The following is a 22,506-nucleotide window of genomic DNA, read 5'->3' on the forward strand; positions in this document are numbered from 1 at the left end:
GAGCCTGTTTGTGTCTCTGCCTCTCTCTCTCTCTCTCTCTATCATGAATGAATAAATAAAATAAAAAATCTTAAAAAAAAAAAAAGAATAGCGGTTGGGGATTTCAGTCATTAAACTGGAACGTGAGCTAAAGCGAAGAAACCGTGGTTGCGGCCCCGACCGCTAATGACAGCGATCTCGGCGCTGCCCAGAACCGCGGGTCACACGTCAAGGTCGTGCCCGGGAGGGGGACGGAGAGGGGGACCCGGGGGGCGGGGGACCCGGGGGGGGCGGGGGGCCGCGGCCGGCGGGTGTGCGGGGCTGCGGCGACCGGACGGAAGGCGCCGGGCCGGCGCGGGGCCCCGGGGGAGGCGGCGTCCCGGCCACGCGCCGGCGGAGCGGTCTCTCCTGGGGAAGGTGCGCTGGGAGCCCGCCCGGGTAAGTCGAACCCCCCGCCCGAGGAGGCGGGAGCCGCAGGGCGAGCGGCCGCGGGCTCCTCCCCCGGCGCCTCCGCTATCTGGGTCAGGACGCGGCGGGCCGCGGGGCGGGCCGTGGGGACCCGCGGGCTCGGGGCTGCTGTCCGCCCGCCGCGCGGCTCCCGGCCGCAGGTCCCCGGTGTCCGACGGCGGAGAGGCCCGCGCGGCGAGCTCAGGTGCGTGCGGGGGTGGGCTGGAGGCTCGGCGGCCGGGCGGGGACGCGGCCGGGCTGCGGAGGGCTGAGGCGGCACTTCCGGCGGCGCGGCGGCGGCACTTCCGGGTCCCGCGGGGCGTCCTCGCTGCGGCGGCTGCGGCGGCTGCGGCGGCTGCGGCTGCGGCGGCGACACTACGCGGGGCACAGCGGCGGCGAGAGCTTCCCGCGCCCGCGCTGCCGTGTCGGCCGGCGTCTGAGAGCGTCGGCCTTGGGACTGGCCGGTGTGTCCACGCCGGCCGCGGGCCTTGGGACGCCGCCGGCCTTGGGACGCCGCCGGCCTGGGTGCGTGGGGGCGGGCGGGTGCTGCGTGGCGGCCCGGCGGGGCCCGCAAGCCCAAGGACCCCCCCCGCTCGCTGCGCCGCCGCCGGCCTCGCGCCGCGGCCCTCGCTCCCAGCCGCCCGCGAACACCCCGTTGCGGCGGCTTTTGCCCTCCGTCCGATTCTCCACCTGCCTCACACCAAAGGAGGGCTGGGGAGTGCCACCAACGTTTGCAGATACGCCAAACATCAGCAAGCCCTTGAGTTCAAAAGAAATTATTAGAGTAGGAAAAGTAGTGAGACCCTGAGGAAATAGAGTTAGAGTTCACTTAGGAAGGGTTAGATTACCCGGGCCGCCGTCGGGGATCTGATGGCCACTTCCAGGTCTCAGATCCAATCCTCTGGGAAACAAACCTCACACTCGAGTGTCACCCATGATGTGCCTTTATCGTTCTTACAAAACCCTTCCTACATCTTCCAAGTACCAGAGTTAAATATTTTATGTGCTTCCCGCTAAGAGTCTGCTGATGAATTAAATGAATATAGGTGCTAGATATTGCTGAGAACACAGTAACAACCTTGGTGTAAAGCACAATTTCCATTTTCTAGAATTTTACTTTTTAAAGATTTTATCTGTTTGACAAAGAGAGCATAAGCAAGGGGGGCAGGAGAGGGAGGAGACTCCCCACTGAGCAGGGAGCCCAACTGGGCCCCATCCCAAGACCCTGGTGTCATGACCTCAGTCAGCTGGAGGCAGCCAAATAGGTGGGCCACCAGACGCTCCCCCAAATTATTTTTAATGTAGAAATTTCTTTAGTGTTAAAATTTTGATTTATTCAGTAGGATTCTTGTTCTCATCTGCTAGTAACTTAATTATATATTACCCATTAATTTTAGATGCCAATAATTTTTGTTGAAATAATGTGTCATTTTCTATCAATATTACTAGCACCTTACAAATCAACACATGTAATGGGAATAATACTTAGCATTTGATTATGTAGTCAATACATCTTTTGATTACTGTGTTTTTATACAAAAGTATAGGTGTATTCTAATTTGACAATTACGCATATAAAAGTTACTTAAATAATGTAATATAACCTTTGAAATTATACCGCCGCTAAGCAAGTGTTCTGATTTATTACCTTGCTAACTACTGTTTCTTTTAAAAGATTTATTTTGAGAGAGAGAGTGTGTGGAGTGGAGGGGCAGAGGGAAAGGGAGAGAGAGAGAGAGAGAGAGAAAATTTTAAGCAGACTCTGCTCTGAGCTGCAGGAGGGGCTTGATCTCAAGACCTGAGATCATGACCTGAGTGGAAACCAAGAGTCTGGCACTTAACAGGCTATACCACTGAAGAGCCCCTGCTAGTTACTATTTTTAATGAGTGGCATTTTTCAAATTGGTGGCTTAGAAGCACATTTATTTTGATAATAGCTTGTACTATTAGTCTCTAACTGTGGTTATTTAAAAGCAATACCTGCTCTATTGATTGATTGTAGTTGATTTTTATAGTTCTAAAATCCCATTTCACCTCTGAACATCTCTGCCTAGTCAGCATTCTCCTTCATGTCCTTATTGATTCTGAATCTTCATGCAGCAGTACATCTAAGAGTTATCAGGGTAGCAGTTTTCCTGTCCTAGTCAGATGGCCCCTGGGTAAATGACAACTGTATGCCTCAGTTTGCTTATCTACAAAATAGAGATAATAATAGGACCTGCCTCCAAGAGATAATTTGGAATTGGTATAATTCCTAAGCAAAAGGTCAAAGAAAAATTAATGCTCCTGGCCACCTATTTAAACCTGGTATGGTCTCAGGGATGAGATCGCCTTCCTACATAGACTTTGACTTCCTATTTATTTAATTTATCAAATGAAAAGAATTTCAAACTAGGCTATATTTTTTAATGTAAAATTCAAGGAAGGCCCAGCAGGAATGAACCATGAAAGCAATCACAATAAGAAGATTTCTTTTAATAGACCTCCAGATTAGCATATGAACATGCTGCATTAATCTTTTTATTGACAAGAAGCCAAGATCAAGCTTGATGCATGGTTATTAGATGTGATGCTAATGGGAATCCTGGGCATGTAACAGCTTTTCTTATTATCTGTTGCCTTTTTGCAATAATCTTTCAAAATTTAGTTTGATTTTTTTGTGTGTGGAAATAAAAGTGTAAAGCTAATAATAATTATTATTCAGCTGAAGTTACAAACTGATCCTAATCTACTGCTGGCACGTCTCCTGCATTTGATAGGGGAGGACAAATGGTTAGACTTACAGTTCTGTTCTACCAATTAGGTAAAAATGCTTTTTTTTTTTTTTTTTTTAATTAATTCCAGGCAAACTTCCCCGAGGTCAGGCAGGCAAGATTAAGCACATGGCCTTGCTATTAGAATCTTTGGCTTTAGAAAGGAGTCTTAATTCTTTTGGATATTATATTCACCAACATCTGAGGTAATTTCTGGAAAATTATCATTTTAAAATCATTAATCCTTCTCTCTTACACTGACACCTGTAATGAAGTGGAGCATCGAAATAGGATACTCCCTGCATTCAGTGCATATCATCTACTGTAAGATTTCAGAATCTAATGAGACATTTCTTTTAGGGAGACTTCTTGGAAATATTATTCCTTCTCCCATAGGGCATCATTTGAAACGTCACATTTAGTTGGTCATTTAGAGTATAAGAAACAATGCCTTGCTTAAGTATATGAGATCATGGGATATAGACCATAGGAAGGCACATTTCACGTACACAGCTGAATTCAGAATCTGCATCTTTGCAGTGCGCCTTACCCTGTTCTCACTCTCAGCTGTTTATTTTGTTTCCTAGTTCACTTAGAACAATGAAGCAACTACAGAGAACTTCCATCAGCTCCCACTGTCACATCTACCCACCTTCCTGAATCTGCTCACATAATCTGCCTTTTCTTTTGTTTCTATGAATGAATGGCCTGTGTTTCCATCAAAGGTCAACGTCAGTACTTGTACACTGCAGACCACCCATCCCTCTGCCTTCTCAAGTTTACTGCCACAGTGATTCTCTGATTCTTTACTTCATCATTTTATCTTCCTTTGAAAAAAAAATTGGATCTTGTCCATTCCCATAACAGAAATGCTGTTATTTCTACATCTTTTTGGCACCATTTTCCAATATAGTCACGACATCATTTCTTCTCTCCTTAGTTGCTTTCTGTATGCCCGTTTGTTCTTTTTCCTCTTTCCCTGACTAATTTTGGACTAATTGAATATCTTTAGTATTACATTTTTATCTCCACTCTTGGCTTATTATTTATACCTTAATGGTTTTGTTTTTGTTTTTGTTTTGCTGTTATTGTTGTTTGTTTATTTAATGTTTGCCCTTGGATTTATGACTGTACATCTTTAGTTTATTATTATGACACTGCATTATAATCTAAGACCCTTACAACAGTGTATCTATTTTGTCCCCTCCCATACTTTGGACTATTATTCTAACCTTTTACTTCTACATAAGTTATAAACCCCATAATAGGTTAAATATCATTTTTACTATAATAAGCAAAGATTTTATAAAGAAATCTTAAAGTGAGGAAAATGACTTTTATATTTACCCTACTTGCCACTACTGTTTTAATTCATCTATTTCCATTTTCCTTCTGCCTAAAGGACCTCTTTTAGCATTTCTTGTAGTCTTTGTCTGATGGCAATGAATTCTCTCAACTTTTCTTTGTCTAAAAAAGTCTTTGTTTTACCCTCGTTTTTGGAAAATATTTCACTACGCATGGAAATGTAGGTTGACAGTTTCTTCCAGTACTCTAAAGGTGTCACTCCATTGTATTTTTACATGAATAGTTTCTAAGGTGATGTCTCTGAGACAATCACTGCTGTAATCTTATCCTTTTTTCTCTGTACATGATATGTCACTTTTTTCCCACTGACTACTTTTAGCACTTCTTCTTTATCACTGGTTGTCAGCATTTTTGTCTAATTTGGAAATTTTTTGGCCATCTTTCCTTCAAATATATTTTTTAAAGATTTTATTTATTCATGAGAGACACAGAGAGAGAGGCAGAGATATAGGCAGAGGGAGAAAAGCAGTCTCCCTGCAGAGAGCCTGACTTGATCCTGGGACCCCAGGATCATGACCTGAGCCAAAGGCAGATGCTCAACCAGTGAATCACCCAGGTGCCCTCCTTCAAATATTTTTTTACCCTTTTTCTTCCCTGTAACTTTAACTGTATATGTTTTAGACTGCTTGATATTGCTATAAGCTGTGTTTAATATATTAATATGTATATATATATATATATATTAAGATGCTCACTGGTTCATAAATGGCACTGTCTCCTTGTAAAACTTTACATGGTAGAAGAGTGGGGGGATATCTCTGGGTTCTCTTTTATGAGGGCCCTAATCTCACTTACAAAGGCTCTGCCTCCTGAAGGCCCCACCTCCTAATACTATTACATTGGTGATTAGGATTTCAACATACGAATTTAGAGGGGACACAAACATTTAGTCTGTAGTAGATGGTATCTGTTGTTTTGTCTTCAGATTTGCTCACTTTTTCTCCCACCATGGTTTTTCTTCTGTTAATCCCGTTTAATACAGTTTTATTTCAGATATTTTACTTTTCATCTTCAGAAATTCTGTTTGGTTCTGCTTAATAACTTCTGTTGCTCTCCTCATCATGATTATGTTTTTCTATAACATATTTTTAATATTTATATTAAATAGGGATGTCTGGGTGGCTCAGCAGTTGAGCATCTGCCTTCGACTCAGGGTGTGATCCTTGGGTGCTGCGGTTGAGTCCCGCATCAAACTCCCTGCAGGAAGTCTGCTTCTCTCTGCCTATGTCTCTGCCTCTCTCTGTATCTCTCATGAATAAATAAATAAAATCTTTAAAAAATATATTTATATTAAATAGTGAGCATATTTGTAATAGTTGTTTTAACATCCTGTCTGCTAATTCCATCATCTCTGTCATTTTCCTGCTTCTTTACATATCTAGTAATTTTTGATTGGATGATCAACATTGTGATTTTATGTTATTGAATTTTTCATTTCCTTTAAAGAGTGTTGGACTTTCTCTTGAAGGCAGTTAAATTATTTGTGAATTAGTTTGATCCTTTGGAGGCTCATTTTTAATCTGTTTTAGAACAACTCTAAATAGATCTTAACTCTGGGTTAATTAGGCCTCATTTCTAAGGCATTACCCTTTTGAGATCTCTACTGAAATCCTCAGATATTTGATAAATACTCTCTACTCTAGTGGCAATTTGTATAGTCTTTAGGAATAGTTCCATTTACAGCTTCCTGGTATTTGTTCTATTCCTGGAAATTGTTTTTTTGCCTGGCCTAATGGGATTTTCCTCTGTACATGTTCAGACTGATATTCAGTTAAAGATTTAAGAAGACTCCTATGCATATTACTAGAGCTCTTTCTCTACGTACTTTGCTCACAGTACCGTGCCACACAAATTCTAGGTTGCTTCAGTTTCTCTGAGCTCTATTCTCTGTTCAACTCAGAAGACTACTAGGCTTTGTTTGGTTTTCCCCTTCCAGCACCATAGTCCAGAAATTGCCTCTAATTAAACATCTGGGGAGGTCATAGGATTTACCTCATGTGTTTCCTTTATCTTGGGAATCAAAGATGGCAGTGCTGCATTAGTATGCTGCTTGAAGAGGTGTCAAGAAAAACAAAACAAAAATTTTGTGAATTTAAATTCCTGTAATGGATAGTATACCATTACTTGTAACATTTCTCTCAAATTGCTAACAAAACTTAATACAGATGTTTACCTGTTTACAATGTAGTGGATATTGGTGAGAAAATAATTTTTGGAACCTCAAAGTCTGTAAAAAAGCCTCACTATATTTTGCTCTAACCACAGAAGTTTATTGTACTGCTAATATACTTACTGCTATCTTAAAATCTTGGAAGAAAAGGGGGCTTTATGTTACTGTTTCTTGTTAATGGCCTTCTGATTGTAAGAACAGAGATAAACAATAAAACTAGTGAAGATGGGATATACCAAAGAAAGATTATGGTGCGTTCAAAGTAGCTGAGTTTATGTGGAATTAGGCAGGCTAAAGCTTGAGCCTTGAGTGCAAAACAGTGAAAGTTCAGAGAAAAGAATTAAGAAGAGGGCATTTTTGTTATTTTTTAAAAAAGGATCATTTGAAAAAAAATAACATTAAGATCTCAGACAGAAATAGAAATGTAAGGAGCAGAGGCATTCTGGGTCAAAAGGAGAAAGGAGATGAAGCCTGCATGTGTCAGCATTTTTGTTCCCCTTGCTGAGTAAAACAGAGATGAGGTGAGCTCCAAACTTGACAGAGCTCTCTAATATATTTTACATTCCAAATCCTTGAGCTTTTAATATGTTTATTACTCTAAGTATACGTGTGAATTAGGTGCTAAGAAAAAGTTCCTTGGACTTCCTTAAAGAGTAGGTAAGACTCAGAAGTCAGCATACTGATTTTATATAGATAAAGGGCTCAAACACAGTTAAGCACAATTTTAATTCTTAAATAGTTTTATTTTCCCAGAAATGTATAATGATGCTTTTACTATTATTTATCATACTCTTTAAAAATATATGATAAAGAGTAAATTTCAGGCCAGTCATATAGAATACAAATTCTGAATTAAAACTGATACTTTATAATGGACTTTGGTGATTTTCTTAAAGTAAATATTTCTATTGGCCACATACATTTTAGAGGTAAATGTATTTTGCTTATAATACATTTTAGTTTATGATTTATCGTGTGTGTTTAGGTGGGTGTGTCTATGGTGTAGACTTGGCTTTTGTTGATTGAGAAAGCTTTAATATTTTTGTCTTGGGCAAAGACAGAAACAACACTCATTTACATTTGTGCTTTCAATTTTAGAAACAAAACCCAAGAAATGCCTCATTCCACAAACAAAGAGCTGATACTTGGCATCATGGTGGGAACTACTGGAATCAGCTTGCTTCTTTTGTGGTACCACAAGGTTCGTAAATCCAGGAAAACATTGAATTTACCTAAATTTCTTTCCCTGGGTAGTAAGTTTGATTCAATGACTTTTCAAGATGAAATGTATAATGGCCAAGGAACAGCAGCAATCTTTCAAGGAAGGCAGCTTCAGATATTGGAGAAGTTAAATGAATTACTGACAAATATGGAAGAACTCAAAGAGGAAATCAGAGTTCTTAAAGAAACCATTCCAAAGCTGGAGGAATATATACAAGGTGAACTTGGAGGGAAGATAACTGTTCATAAGATAAGTCCTCAGCACAGAGCTAGAAAAAGAAGGCTTACCACAGTTCAAAGTTCTGCAACAAGTAATAGTTCAGAGGAAGCAGAAAGTGAAGGAGGGTAAGTTTCTTGATGATGTTTCCCATGTCGAATTATTTATTTCATTATTGCTATTATTTTAGGTTCTTTCATTATGTACTTCCAGGTATATATACTGCTACTAATAAGATAAAAAAAGAAATGATTATATGTTACATCATAATTAAAACTATTCAGTAGTGGTCTATATTTAAGATAGTTTACATTGACGAAAAGAATATAAGTAAATGACTAGTACCTCGTGACCTCATATGAGTAATGAAAAAGTCAGTAATTTTTGCCAGAATATGTAGCCTATTTTTATATGTGGCTACCATGTGACCCCTTATGTAAGAACTGTCCAACAAATCTATGCTGCCAATTATCATTAGCTACATTAGCCATTAAGCACCTGAAATGTAGTTAGTGCAACTGAGAAACTGAATTTTTAATCTCATTTAATTGTAATTAATTTAAATAGCCATGGAACTAGTGGCTTACTGAATTGAGCAATGCAGACCTAAAAAAGATTTGAGAATGTACAAGTGATTCAGTTTCATCCTCACCATCCTCAATGGTAATCCTTCGAATTCTAAAACCAAGAACATAAATAATATTCTTTTTTTTTAATTTTTATTTATTTATGATAGTCACAGAGAGAGAGAGAGGCAGAGACACAGGCAGAGGGAGAAGCAGGCTCCATGCACTGGAAGCCTGATGTGGGATTCGATCCCAGGTTTCCAGGATCGCGCCCTGGGCCAAAGGCAGGCGCCAAACCGCTGCGCCACCCAGGGATCCCTAAATAATATTCTTTTAGAAGAAAAACATGATTTATAAGTTAAGAAAAAACACACAAAAAAAACCCAAACAAAACCTAAAAAACAAACCCATGCTCAACTAGTGTTTTTGAAGAATAAAAAAGGCAAGCATATAATCACTAGATGTTCTTTAGGGCAGGGACACTATGTTTTCTTTGTTATATTCTTAACACATTGTTCTTGTACCTAGCACAGAGTGGACACCAATAAATATTTCACGAATGAATGAATGTTCTGCTAAGTCACCATGGAATTGGGAGAAGGGATCTGAAGGGAGAAGGAAGGAGAGGGAAGAAGAGAGGAAACAGAGTAGGGATAAAAGTGTGATTTCATACATAAAGAAATGTAAATGGTTGATCAAGTCTTTGACATCATGCGAGGACTGGAATTACTTAGTATTTTTATGTATGAACTGGAGACATAACTATGAAAAATCTTTCAGATAGAGAAAAGTCACAAACGATAGATCTAGATAACAGGAAGGTCTTAAACATTTGTGTTCCTGAACAACAAGTTGTAGACTGATTTTAAAACTGGCAGTGGGATGTTTAAAAGGAATTCACAATATTTCTAAATACTCCAGGACTGTAACTTGAAAAAGGCACTATTAATTATTAAGGGTATAGAGAATAGCAACCTAGTACTCTAATGAGGAGCAAAGATCCCAACACAACATAGGACATCTGGGAGAGTTCTTGAAGATCACCAATGGTTATACCTTTATGTAAATCTATGGCATTTCCTCCTAAGGAATCCTGTGTTCAACTTTGGCAATCTCATCTTCAAGAGGACATAGTGGAGCTAAGGACTAGCCAGAGAAGATCCCCTAGACCGAGAGAAGAAACGGCAGTCCTGGTAAAGGAGTGGAGGCCAAAAGGCTGAGTGGACCTTAGTCTAAAAAGACCTGGGTTAGGGTGAGCACAGGCTTGTTCAAGAAATTCTAAAATTCTAGGAAGAGAGGCAACCTTTGATAAGTTTAAGATGTTTGGGACAAATGAAAAGAAGATAACTGTGGGACTTAGTTAACTTCAAGTAATAGTATAGGCATAAATTGTTTATGTGAGTTCAGGAAGGATTTGTGAAATTTGTGAATAATAGTCACAGACAGCTAATAAGAAAAACTTTAAGATTGATGTAGGTTGTTGCCTACATCATTGCCCCTTCTTGCTCAATCCTGGGTGCCTTTGTTAGCAATAGAATACTAGAATTGAGGCAAGGGAGCCCTCATGACTTGGACTAGATTATAGTAAATGGCTCTTAATAGAGGGAAACTTTCCTATTTAGCTATACTTCAATAAAATAAACAAAACAAGCAAACCAACACCTACTGTGGATTTTTTTTTTTTGAGAGAGAGGAATAAGACACAAAGATTTAATACCCTCTTTCTAAATAAAAACCTAGAGACAAACTTTTAAAATAAATAATGTACTTTTTAAAAACAAGGTCTTTATAAAGTATATTTGTGTAAATTTTATATTGCCTGTCCTGATAAACCTCCCACAGTACAAAGTGACTGGTCATGGTAAGATACAGTCTTAGCCCCATTAGCATATTTAACGTAAGATGTATCCTTGATACAACAGTGTCCTTGCAGCAAAATTAAAACATCAAATGATAATTGCATGTTCCATACATTAGATTTAACTTTTGATAAAGGTTTCTGGAGCTTTTGACTTCTCTTAGTAAAGAAGATGACAGTCACAATTTGCCAACACTGTTCTATATAAGAAAAGGGGAGAAAATGAATTATGTCCTTAGGTAGTGTCAAAAACTTGAGTGGATAGATCAGTAGAATGCATTTTCTGCAAACAGTATCTTCTGCATGCCTGTCTTAGTACACAGTATCATTAGGGACAAAGGGATTTATGCCTTTTTAGACCTAGCTAATTTTATCTTGGTTGTGGGGGTGATGGTGCCTGAGGCTTAGATTCCTATACTGTGGCCATCAGAGGGCCTTTTTTTTCTTAGCACTAGTGTGAATGTCTTGGAAAGCATCTGTGCTTCTTGATAATATTATGTTTCAACTGATTTTTTTCTCCCCTGCTCCATGACTTGGAGTCAGTCACTGCCTTGGCAGCGTTGGTTCCTTTCAGTGACAAATAGTACTAGACAGCAGCATCTTGGTGTGTAGACATGGCAGGGTGATACGAGAGCTTGTTTGGGCCCATTTTAGGTCAGGGTAAAGAAAAATTGTTCTAAATATTTTCAAGGTTATAAGTTCACATCAGTGTTTTCAGCTTAAATGGAAGCCCTTCCTTATTTCTGAAAACTTTTTTAGCTCATTTTCTTTCTCAAGCTGCTCACTGCTTTTTCTCTGTCAGCTTTTATCTGTATTGTTCTATCAAACCACGAGCTTAAAAAGTTATTATATGACAATGTTATGTAAAGCTTTAGAGACCTCTCTTTCAAAAGTTCCATCTTATTCCATTTTATATTAAAGTCATATCCCATGATAAACTCATAGTTCTTCATTCTAAGTGAGCTTTACAAAGAATAGATGTGTTTCAAAATGAGACACTTCTATTAGGAAAATCAGGGTTGTATAGTGACCCTATGGGCCTTCTGTTTCTTTTTTTTTTTACTGTGGTATTTTCCTTATAGTGTTTAGTTCATATGATAGCTTCAGATAGTGTCAACAGGCACAATTAGGATTATTTGAAAAGAAAAACCCCGTAAATCTACCACCAAAAGAGCACCAAGCTATAATACAAGCCACAATACCTAGAACCTTAGATATTACTCTACAAATAATAGAGGATGGTGATGCCAGCAAGACCACAGACAGAAACAGGTTTTTGAGATTTTATTTAAAACTACTTAAATTCTTAGGGTGCCGGTGGCTCAGTTGGTTAAGTGTCCAACTCTTGACTTCAGCTCAGTTCATGATCTTGGGGTTGTGAGACCAAGCCCCACATTGGGCTCCATGATCAACAGGGAGTCTGCTTGGGATTCTCTCTCTCCCTCTGCCCCTTCCCTTGGTCACTTACACACCCATACGCTCTCTCTCTCAAATAAATAATTCTTAAAAAAGAAAAAACTTAAATTTTCATTTCATGAGCCAAATATAGTCTTTGCTTTTTATTCATTTACATTTTTTTTATTCTATTACTTCTGCCAAGTCAGTTTTACTGTTGGACTTCAATTTCTCAAGGCCTTGAGAGAAAGACAAATTCAGGTATTCATGATGTGGTGCTTTGGTATTCTTTCATGTTGTAGAAGAGCACATTTGTATACAAAAAATTGTTTTTGGTTTAGAATTTTCAAAAATGAAATATTACCACATAGTTGAAATCCTTTTTTGTAGTCCTTTCTCTCAGAGGTAGCCATTATCTTAAAGTTGGTAGAGTCTTCCTTTGAAAGTTTGGATTTTTCTCCTATATGTGTATGTTTACATCAGAAATGAATAAATCATGTTTGGTTCTTAAAATTTACATAAATGGTGATATATGGTATATAACATTTTGTAACTCATTTTTGCATCAAATGTTTCTTTGAGGTTTTTCCGATTGATGTAAGTAAATTTATTTCATTCTTTTCAATTGCTATGCTGCATTCCATTGTATGAATATGCCTTAATTTATTTCCCTGTGGATGGATGTTTATTTAGGTCACCATTTTTTGGTTCTTCTAAACAATGCCTTCATTTTTCCTTAGGCACGTGTGGAATAATTTTAAAGTATATACTTAGAAGTGGAGGCAGAATTATCGGCCAAGTATAGTGTTATTTTGTATTACTAAACTACTCTTCAGGGTGTTCTAGTATTTGAGAATTCTTATTTTCCATACAAATTCTTATAGTTAGACTTTTTAATTTTAGGCAACTTGATGGAGATGAAGTAGTAACTAATTATTATTTCAGTTTGCATTTCCCCAAGCACTAGTAAGATTGGGCATCTCTTCATAGTTCATTTGCATTTTGGTCTCCTCATCTATAAATTTCTTTTAAAAATGAATCAATAGAGGAAGGTAACACTAACAGTTGGTGTCCTCTTTATTCATTCAATGAGTGTGTTCACTCTGTGCCAGGCACTGTGTAGGCTCTCCATGTACATTAGGAAACAAAAGAAAGTCTTTCAAGTCAAACAGATTAAAAAAAAAAACAAAACAAAAAACTAACAAAATGTTAAAGAGAGATGTTGTGTTCTAGCTTTAACCAGAGCCCCAAAAGCCAAGAACAGATCAGTTAAGGGCCAAGTCCTCTTGCATTCTAAACCTTCCTGGGCAGGACTTGCCAAAAGATGGAAGCCATCGCCAGCATGAGCATGCACTCACTGGTAGCCTGTGAAAGGAAGCCGATGAAGGGCAAAAGAAGCATTTCTTCAGGGGAAGTTGTTCCTTTGCTGGGCATCCCACCAGTATGTGTATGATGCAGAGTGCTATAGAAATGGATAGCATTACTTAGGTAGAATATGTTGCATGAGAAGAGTGAAATGGTGGAGTGCAGAGCCTTTTGGAACCAGTACTAAGGGAGAGGGCAGAGGTGGGTGAGCCTTTAAGGAAAGACAGAAGACTGATGATCAAGGAAGTGGGAGCAGGCCTTCAGTGTTCTATTTAAGAAGTCATTGCCAGACCCAAATTTATCTAGGTTTTCTCCTGCGTGATCTTCTAGCAGTTTTATAGTTTTGCATTTTATATGTAAGTCTTTGTTCCATTTTGAGTTCATGTTTGTGAAGGGTGTAAGGTCTGCATGACCAAACACCCTTTGTCTAGGCCATATGACAGGATTGTGGGGAGAAACCGTGAGGAATGATGTGATGGTCCCCTCCAGAACCAAAAGCACATTTAGCAAATTTTCTTACTGGTTGGGGTAAAAGTAGTGGGTTCCCTAAGTTCAGCATTCAAAGAAAAGAATGGGTCAGTGTAAATGCAAGAGTCTCCGGGGCCCTCTGCATTGCCCTTGTGGGAACTGGGGTCTGGGAAAACCAGCTCAAATATGCCAGCGATCTTACTGCTGGATTTGTTGTGCATAATAAAGTCCTCTCCCTCTGACCTAAGAACCGTGTGTGAGACATTAACCGATTAATGTATTAACTTATATGTAGGGTGAAATCAGATTACCAAACTGACAATTATATGATGAAAAAGAGAGAGCGTTAGGCCTTTGAAGAATGATTTGTTCAAAGGTTTCCCAAAGCAGATTGTTAGGAAGGGAACAAAATCACAAGGTGGTAGTGGGTATTCAGGACATTGAGAAGTAAAAAAAGTTTATATTCGAGGCAGTGTTTTATGTCATCAGTGACTTGACACACATACCTATTATATGGATAGTGCTCCAAGTTGGTTTGGAAAAGGAGAGAGCAATATTTCTTTCCAGATAACTCTGTTACCCTTGTCTTTAAATGAGTAGGAGTTGTTTTAAGGGGTGGGGTTAGAAACAGTAGTATAGCCAATCTCCATAATCTGTGCATGTGGCCCACACGATCAGATGGCATGCTTTATTGCCGATGAAGATGAAGCTTACTTCATTCTGGGGGCAGTGATGTTGATCAGGTATGATTTTGTTTTGTTTTCCTTCTCCATATATTTTTGGACCAAAGTTTGTATTGGTGACTTTTCCATATCACTGAAGGGTATAAAAAACTGGTGTGAATAGTGTTGGTGTGAAGGTAGAATGAATTAGTAGGCCAGGGGTGTGTAGGGCGGCTAGTGAGAGAGACAGTCCCAAGCAAAAGATCATGTAGATATTATATATGTTACTGCCTTCATCCTGTTTTCTTGTCCCTTGATTTATTGGCTGACTCCTTGAACATGGTGAGGTTAGAATATACATTCCCCCATCATGTGACTCGTAGCTTCTCAGAAAGGCAAGCCACAGAACAATTTTATCTAAACCTGATGTCATGAGATTCTAGAGTCTGCTGTCATGACATTCTGTGCTGTTGCCGTGTTAATTACACTGCAACTTAAGTGTTCAGTCTTCTGACCTGTTCCACCTACACAGGGCATTTTATGGCTTAAGGATGATGGCTTAGGAAGGAAAGGAGAGATTTAATTTGGATTAAATTCAATATGGGAAAATGCTTAAGGTAAGCCTTTAAAAAGAAAAGAAAAGAACACCCCCCTCTTCCCATGTTTCATGTGCTAATAGCGAGAACATGGACATGTTCAGAAATCAAGCTTTAATGCTTTCTTTAGTTTCCTACAGTAACTGAATATCTGGACTATGGATATTTATCTGAAGTATTCTCTCCAGAGAGGTCTGCTTTATCCATGGTTAATATTTTAAAATGTATTAGTCAACAGGGCATAAATTTATTCTACTTCACTCCTTTAAATATAGTAGTTCCCTGAATCTTTAAATGATCTTCCTAAGGTTTAATTGTTTGGGCAGGTACTGTGTAGGTAGAGATAATCTTTTAGATTAGGGCATTTTGGGGGGATACATCTGTGTGACCATCAATTCAGCTGCCATAATTTTCTCATTCCCTATTGTTTCCATATTGATAAAGTGCATATTACTCTTCAGGAGTCTTGGCAGGTCTCCACCTCTGCTCCCTATTTTTTCCTCATTTGACACTTTTTTCACTCTAGCCACTACAAAGAGGATGAGAACTACCGACTAAATTATCCTGCAGATCAAGTTCCTTCAGATTCCCTGCACCATGGAACCTCTTTTACTCATCGAACTCTATCTCTTGATCCTAAAAGAGCTCATCTATCTGCAGTATTTAATGTCAGTTCACGTAGAGAAAGTAAAAATTTATGTTCTCCATCAAATACATCTTTCTTTGGAAGAAGACATTCTTTATTTGCCAAATTACAGAAAAGCAATATTTTCCCTGACCATCAACAAGGTAGAGCTAACTTTGACTTTCAAGAAAAAAGAAACTCCGGTGATTCGAAATCGTCCTCAAACTATCCTGGCCTTAGATCCCAAAGACTTTTCTTTGCCCCTAAACTAAGTATAATCTCCTGTTATGATATTGCTGGTTTTTTTGATCTTCAATCAAGTGGGCATAACATCTTTAATCCAGATGAAATAGTTTCTAAAAACTCAAGTATTAGTGGTGCTGAAAAATACCTAAGCTCTCATTCTCCTGGATATAATATTACACATTTTATGAGTTTGGGAGCAAAAGCTAATCCTTCAACCTTTCCGAACACCATTGGTGGAAACACCTGTCAACACAGCACAGCAACCATCCTTTCTCTTCCAGCTATTATTTCCTATTCCTGTCAACAAAATGAAACTGCCACCAACATTGAAGAAAGAGGCCAATTAAGGAAAGTTTCCTTTCATCCTGGTTCTCAAAGTCACCGTACAGATCATTCTCTACCTGTGATTCAGCAGCATCCCTCTCAAAGAGTAACTTCCCCTGTTTTGTTTTGTGTAATGTTGGATTTTCTTCACTTTATAAAAATGCTACTCGCTTTATTCCACCTCAGAATGATGTTGCTTCAGATTCCTTTGAAGATGAAAACATTGCTATTTCATCTCAAAATGAAGACAGATCTTCATCTATTGCAATTCCTAAAATAAGGTCACCTCAGACTTTCCCCTCTCTTAGAAGGGTAGCTCAAATCAGAAATTTTTCCACCAGACACACTGTAGAAGTCATGGCTCAGCCCTCCTAGAAGTCTCCTATCTCACTAAGTTTCACTGCCTTTTCGAAAAAAAAGACTTCCACTTTGCAGTCTAAATTTAATTTTAATTGCTGTATTTTTTTTTGAAAGATAGCTTATTGACATCACTGGAATTTGGAAGTCACAGATTATTAATCTGTTTCAGGCTTTTAACAGATTGACTGCTGACAGGTTGACCTGTCTCAAATTTCTGGATGACTATTGTAATATTTTGGTGGTCTGAAAATAACATCAAGCACTGATATAGAAGTCTTCTACATGTGCCACATTCTCTGAGAGTTTTTGCATCTTCTTTTATCCTACTCTAGTCATTACAGACAGTATTCCTATGTCATCTATAGAGCTATATTAAGTAATGCACAAATTTTCATTTATATTGGCCTTGTTGGTACAGATAGCCCACTGACAGATATTTTTACTAATACAAGGATCAAATTATAAATAAAAAAATATTATAGTTGAAATATGTAGAATATATTGTAGAATATTTGAAATGTAATATAGTTAAAATTGGTATTTTAACTAAAAAATTTTAATGCACATTTGTATGTGCACGTCTGAGACTTCAGAGAACTCTGAGATCAGAGGTAATAAATTCATATATTAGTCGTTATTTTTCAGAGTGAATATTTTTCAGTTTTTCTCCAAAATTTTTACTTTAAAAAACTTTTAAATAAAATTTTTATTTTAAAAAGTGTCTCCCAAAATTTTATTTTTGCATAAATATCTTTCAATTTTTTCTATTACATTAAAGTTTACACAGATATTTCTCAGAACAAATAATGAAGGAAAAATGCATATAAACAATTAAAAGTACTTACATTAGTATATAGTTGGTCCTTGTAGAAGGAAGAAATTGGCATTATTTTCAATTATTTATCATGATAAAATGCCCCCTAAACCTGTATCATTGGGCTAAGATGTTACTTTTACTTTTGTGCTTTTTCCACCTTTTAGCATGTGTCTTAAATTTTTTTCTACTTCAGTGTTTTAAATTGTAGTGAAATACAGATCACATAAAATTTACTATCTTAACCATTTTTAAGTTTAGTTGCGTTAATTACATTCATATTGTTATGCAACCATTATCATTATTTGTCTCTAGAACTTTTTTCATCTTCCAAACTGAATTCTCGACCCATTAAACAATCATTCCCCTCCCCCATCCCCCGAGCCTCTGGCCACCCCTTTTCTACTTTCTATGTGAATTTGAGTCCTCTAGGTACTTTAAAAGAAATGGAATTATGTGTATTTGTCTTTTCGTAATGTCTTGTCTTTTCTCTGTTTCACTTAGCATAATGTTCTCAACGTTCATCCATGTTGTAGTTTATGTCAGAGTTTCCTTCTTTTTCGAGGTTAAATAGTATTACTTTGTATGTATATATCCCATTGTACTTATTTATTCATCTGTTGATGGACACTTTTGTTGCTTCTACCTTTTAGCTATTGTGAATAATGCTGCTATGAACATGGGTGTACAAATATCTCTTCAAGACCCTGCTTTCAATTCTTTGCTTGTATATTCAGAAATGGAATTACTGGATCATATGGTAATTCTATTTTTAATTTTTTTGAGGTACTGCCATTTTTTTCAGGAGCAGCTGCACTATTTTATGTTCCCCCAAGAGTTCACAGGGATTCCAGTTTTTCCACATGAACGCCTACACTTGTTCTTTTCTGTTTTTTTTTTTTTGACAGTAACCATCCTAATTGGTGCAAGGTGGTATCCCGTTGTGGTTTGCATTTCCCTAATAATTAGTGACATTGAGTATTGTGCTTATTGGCCTTTTGTATATCTTCTTTGGAAAAATGTCTACTCAAGTTCTTTACCCATTTTTTTAATTGGGTTGCTTGCTTTTTGTTGTCAAGTTACAGGAGTTCTTTACATATCCTGGATGTTAGCTCTTTATCAGATATATGATTTACAAATCTGTTCTCCCACCATTGTGGGCTGTCTTTCACTCTGTGATTATGTCCTTTGATGCACAAGCTTTCATTTTAATTTTGATGTCTAAATTCTCTATTTTAATTTTGGTGCCTAGTTTATCTATGTCGTTTCTGTTGCCTATGCTTTTGTTGTCACATCCAAGAAATCATTACCAGAAACAATGTCATGAAGCTTTTCCTCTATGCTTTCTTCTAAGAGTTTTATAATTTTAGATTTTACATTTAGTAAATGATCCATTTTGAGTTAGTTTTTAATTTTTGTATAGAGGGGGTCCAGTGTCATTCTTTTGAATGTAAATATCCAGTTTTCCCAGCACCACTTGTTGAAGAGACTACCCTTTCTCCATTGAATGGTCTTAGCACCCCTGTCAATAATTATTTGACCATATATGTGAGAGTACTTCTGGGCTTTCTATTCTATTCCATTGATGAATATATCTGATTTTATGTCAGTCCACATTGTTTTGATGTAGCTTTGTGATAAGTTTTAAAATCAGGAAGTGTGAGACTTTTACCTTTATTCTTTTTCAAAGTTGTATAGGCTATTCAGGGTCCTTTTAGCTTCCACATGAATTTTAGAATGGATTTTTCTCTTAACACAAAACATTGTTGAGATTTTGAGAAGGATTGCACTGAATTTATCAATTGCTTTGGGTAGTATTGACATCTTCACAATATTTGTCTCCAAATCCATGGTATGGGATTTCTAATTGTGTCTTCTTTAATTTATTTCATCAATGTTTTATAGTTTTAAGTATACAAATCTTTCATCTCCTTTGTTAAGTTTACTCCTAGGTATTTTATTCCTTTTGATACTATTATAGAGTCATTTTCTTTGTTTTTAAGATTGCTTCTTGTTAATTTATAGAAACAAAACAACTGAGTTTACAAGTTGATTTATATTCTGAAACTTTGCTAACTTTATTAATTCTTACAGTTTGTGTGTGTGTGTGTGTGAGAGTGAGAGAGAGAGAGAGAGAGAGGAGAGAGAGAGAAATCTTTAGGATTTTCTACATAGAAGATCATGTCATTTGCTAAGAGATTTTATTTCCAACTTTTGATTTAGATGTCTTTTATTTCTTCTTTTTGTCTAATTTCTCTGGCTAGGACTCTTAGTACTGTATTGAATAGTACTGGCAAAGGCAGGCACTCTTGTCTTATTACTGATGTTAGAGGAAAAGCTTTCAGTCTTTCACCATTGAGTATGATGTTAGCTATGGGCTTCTCACATATGGCCTCTATTTAATATTGAGGTTGTTTCTTTCTGTTGCTGGTTTGTTACACATTTTTGTTTGTTTTAAGTAGGCTCCACACCTAGCATGGAGCCCAGTTTGTTACACATCTTCATCATGAAAGAGTGTCGAATATTGCCAAGTGTTTTTTTTTTCTGTGCCAGTTAAGATGGTCATGTGGGTTTTTTTTTTTTTTTGCCCTAATTCTGTTAATGTGGTGTATCACATTGATTTCCATATGTTGAGCCATCCTTGCATTTCCACTTGGTCATGGTGTATAATCATTTTAATTGTTTTCAAATTCTGTTTGCTAACATTTTTTTGAGGATTTTTGCATCAATAGCCATCAAAGATTTTGGTCTAGTTTTCTTATTCTGTATTTATACAGGTTTAGGATCAGGGTAATAATGACCTAATAGATTGAGTTAGGAAATATTCCCTTCTCTTCAATTTTTTTAGGGAATTTGAGGAATACTGGTTAATTCCTTAACTGTTTGGTGGAACTTAACGGTGAAGCCATGTGGTCATGGGTTCTGTGATCTTTTGTTAGATTTTTGATTACTAACTCAGTCTCTTTACTAGTTATAGATCTGTTCAGATTTTCTGTTTCTTAATTCAGTCTTGGTAGGTTGTATGTTTCTAAGAATTTGTCCATTTTATCTAGGTTATCCAATTTGTTGGCATATTATCTTTCATTATACTCTCCTATAACTTTTTTTATTTCTGTAAAATTGATAGTGATAGTTCTCATTTCTGATTTTAGTTATTTGATTTTCTGTTCTTTTTTCATAGTCTAGCTAAAGGTTTGTCAATTTTGTTGATCTTTTTGAAGAACTGTTAGTTTCATTGATTTTCTTTTTTTAAAAAATTCTGTATTATGTTCATTTCTGCTTTAATCTTTTAATTTCCTTTCTTTTGCTAGCTTTGGGTTTAGTTTGCTCTTTTCTTAGTTTCTTAAGCTATAAATTTAGGTTGTTGATTTGATATATTTCTTTTTAATGAAAGCATTTATAACTATGAATTCCCCCCTTACTACTTCTTTCACTGAATCCTGTACATTTTGGTATGCTGTGTTTCACTTTCTTTTCACTCAAGATATTTTCTAATTTCCCTTGTGATTTCTTCTTTGACTCCTTTGTTGTTTAAGTGTGTTGTTTAATTTCCACATATTTGTAGATTTTCTGGTTTTCCTTCTGCTATTGATGTCTTCTTTCATTTCATTGCAATGAGAAAAGAGGCTTTGTATGATTTTAAGCTTTTAAAATTCATGAAGGCTTCTTTTGTGGTTTAATATATGATGTATGCTGGAAAATGTTCCGTGTTTACTTGAGAAGAATGTGTATTCTTCTATTGTTGAGTAGAGTATTCCATATATGTCTATTAGGTCAAATTGATCAATAATGATATTCAAGACCTCTGTTTGCTTATTGATTTTTTCTTTTTTTTTTTAATTTTTATTTATTTATGATAGTCACAGAGAGAGAAAGAGAGAGAGGCAGAGAGATAGGCAGATGGAGAAGCAGGCTCCATGCACCGGGAGCCCGATGTGGGATTCGATCCCGGGTCTCCAGGATCGTGCCCTGGGCCAAAGGCAGGCGCCAAACCGCTGCGCCACCCAGGGATCCCTGCTTATTGATTTTTTTCTATGGAGTTGTTCTATCCATCATTAAAAGAGAGAGATTGAGAGTCTACTGTTACTATGTTACTGTTGATTTCTTCAATTCTGTCAGTGTTTGCTTCACATATTTAGAATGGCTAGTATTTAGTGCATATATGTTTATTATCATTACATACTCTTGGCAGATTGAGTCTTTTATATTATGTAATCTTCTCCTTTGTCTCGTGTAAGTTTCTGACTTAAAGTCATTTTGTTTGATGTTAGTATAGCCAACCCTATTTTATTTTATTATTTACATGAATCATCTTTTTCATCTTTTTATGCCCAACTCATATGTGTCTTCAGTTCTAAAGTGAGTCTCTTATAGACAACATGTAGTTGATCCTGATTTTTAAAAATCTATTCTACCAACCTGTGTTTTTTTATTGGGGAATTTAATCCATTTATTAAATTAATTACAAATTAGTTAATTAGTAATTTAAATGAATTACCAAATGGTTATTAATTTATTTTGTTTTTTTTTTTAAGATTCGTTTATTTGAGAGAGAGAGAGTAGTATGAGTGGAGGGAAAGAGTCTCAAGCATACTTCCCACTGAATGCAGAGTCCAATGTGGGGCTGAATCTCAGTATCTTGAGGTCATGATCTGAGCTGAAATGAAGAGTCAGATGCTTAACCAACTGAGCCATCCATGTGCACCCCCAAAATTATTAATTTAAATTGATTAATAGAGAATAACTTGGGACACCTGGGTGGCTCAGTGGTTGAACATCTGCATTCGACTCAGGGCATGATCCTGGAGTCCCTAGATTGAGTCTCATATTGGGCTCCCTGCAGGGAGCCTGCTTCCCCCTCTGCCTCTGTCGCTGCCTCTCTCTCTCTCTGTGTCTCTCATGAATAAGTAAAATCTTTTAAAAAAAGAATAATTCACTTTTGCTATTTTACTATTTTCTGTATGTATTATATGCTTTTGGCCTTCATTTCCTGTTACTGCCTTCCTTGGTATTTACTTGATTTTTTTGTAATGACACATTTTGATTCCCTTCTGATTTCCTTTTATGTGTCTTCT

The 22,506-nt window shown here is 37.3% G+C and overlaps 1 protein-coding gene across 4 annotated transcripts in view; it reads left to right on the forward strand.

The window, feature by feature from the left end:
• Positions 1 to 301: 301 nt before the first annotated feature.
• Positions 302 to 22,506, forward strand: part of RMDN2 (regulator of microtubule dynamics 2) — a 62,159-nt gene continuing 39,954 nt past the window's right edge. For 2 of the 4 annotated variants that reach the window (XM_055327677.1, XM_055327673.1), the window contains exons 1-2: positions 498 to 631; positions 7,813 to 8,280. In XM_055327677.1, coding sequence (XP_055183652.1) covers positions 7,829 to 8,280 — 452 coding nt within the window. In that variant the 5' untranslated portion in view covers positions 498 to 631; positions 7,813 to 7,828. Of the gene's footprint in view, positions 418 to 497; positions 632 to 821; positions 952 to 7,812; positions 8,281 to 22,506 lie in introns of those variants that run through there. The other 2 variants (XM_055327675.1, XM_055327676.1) reach the window with 2 other exon arrangements.

Source organism: Nyctereutes procyonoides, unplaced genomic scaffold (assembly GCF_905146905.1).
Source record: "Nyctereutes procyonoides isolate TBG_1078 unplaced genomic scaffold, NYPRO_anot_genome, whole genome shotgun sequence".
Taxonomy (NCBI): Eukaryota; Metazoa; Chordata; class Mammalia; order Carnivora; family Canidae; genus Nyctereutes; species Nyctereutes procyonoides.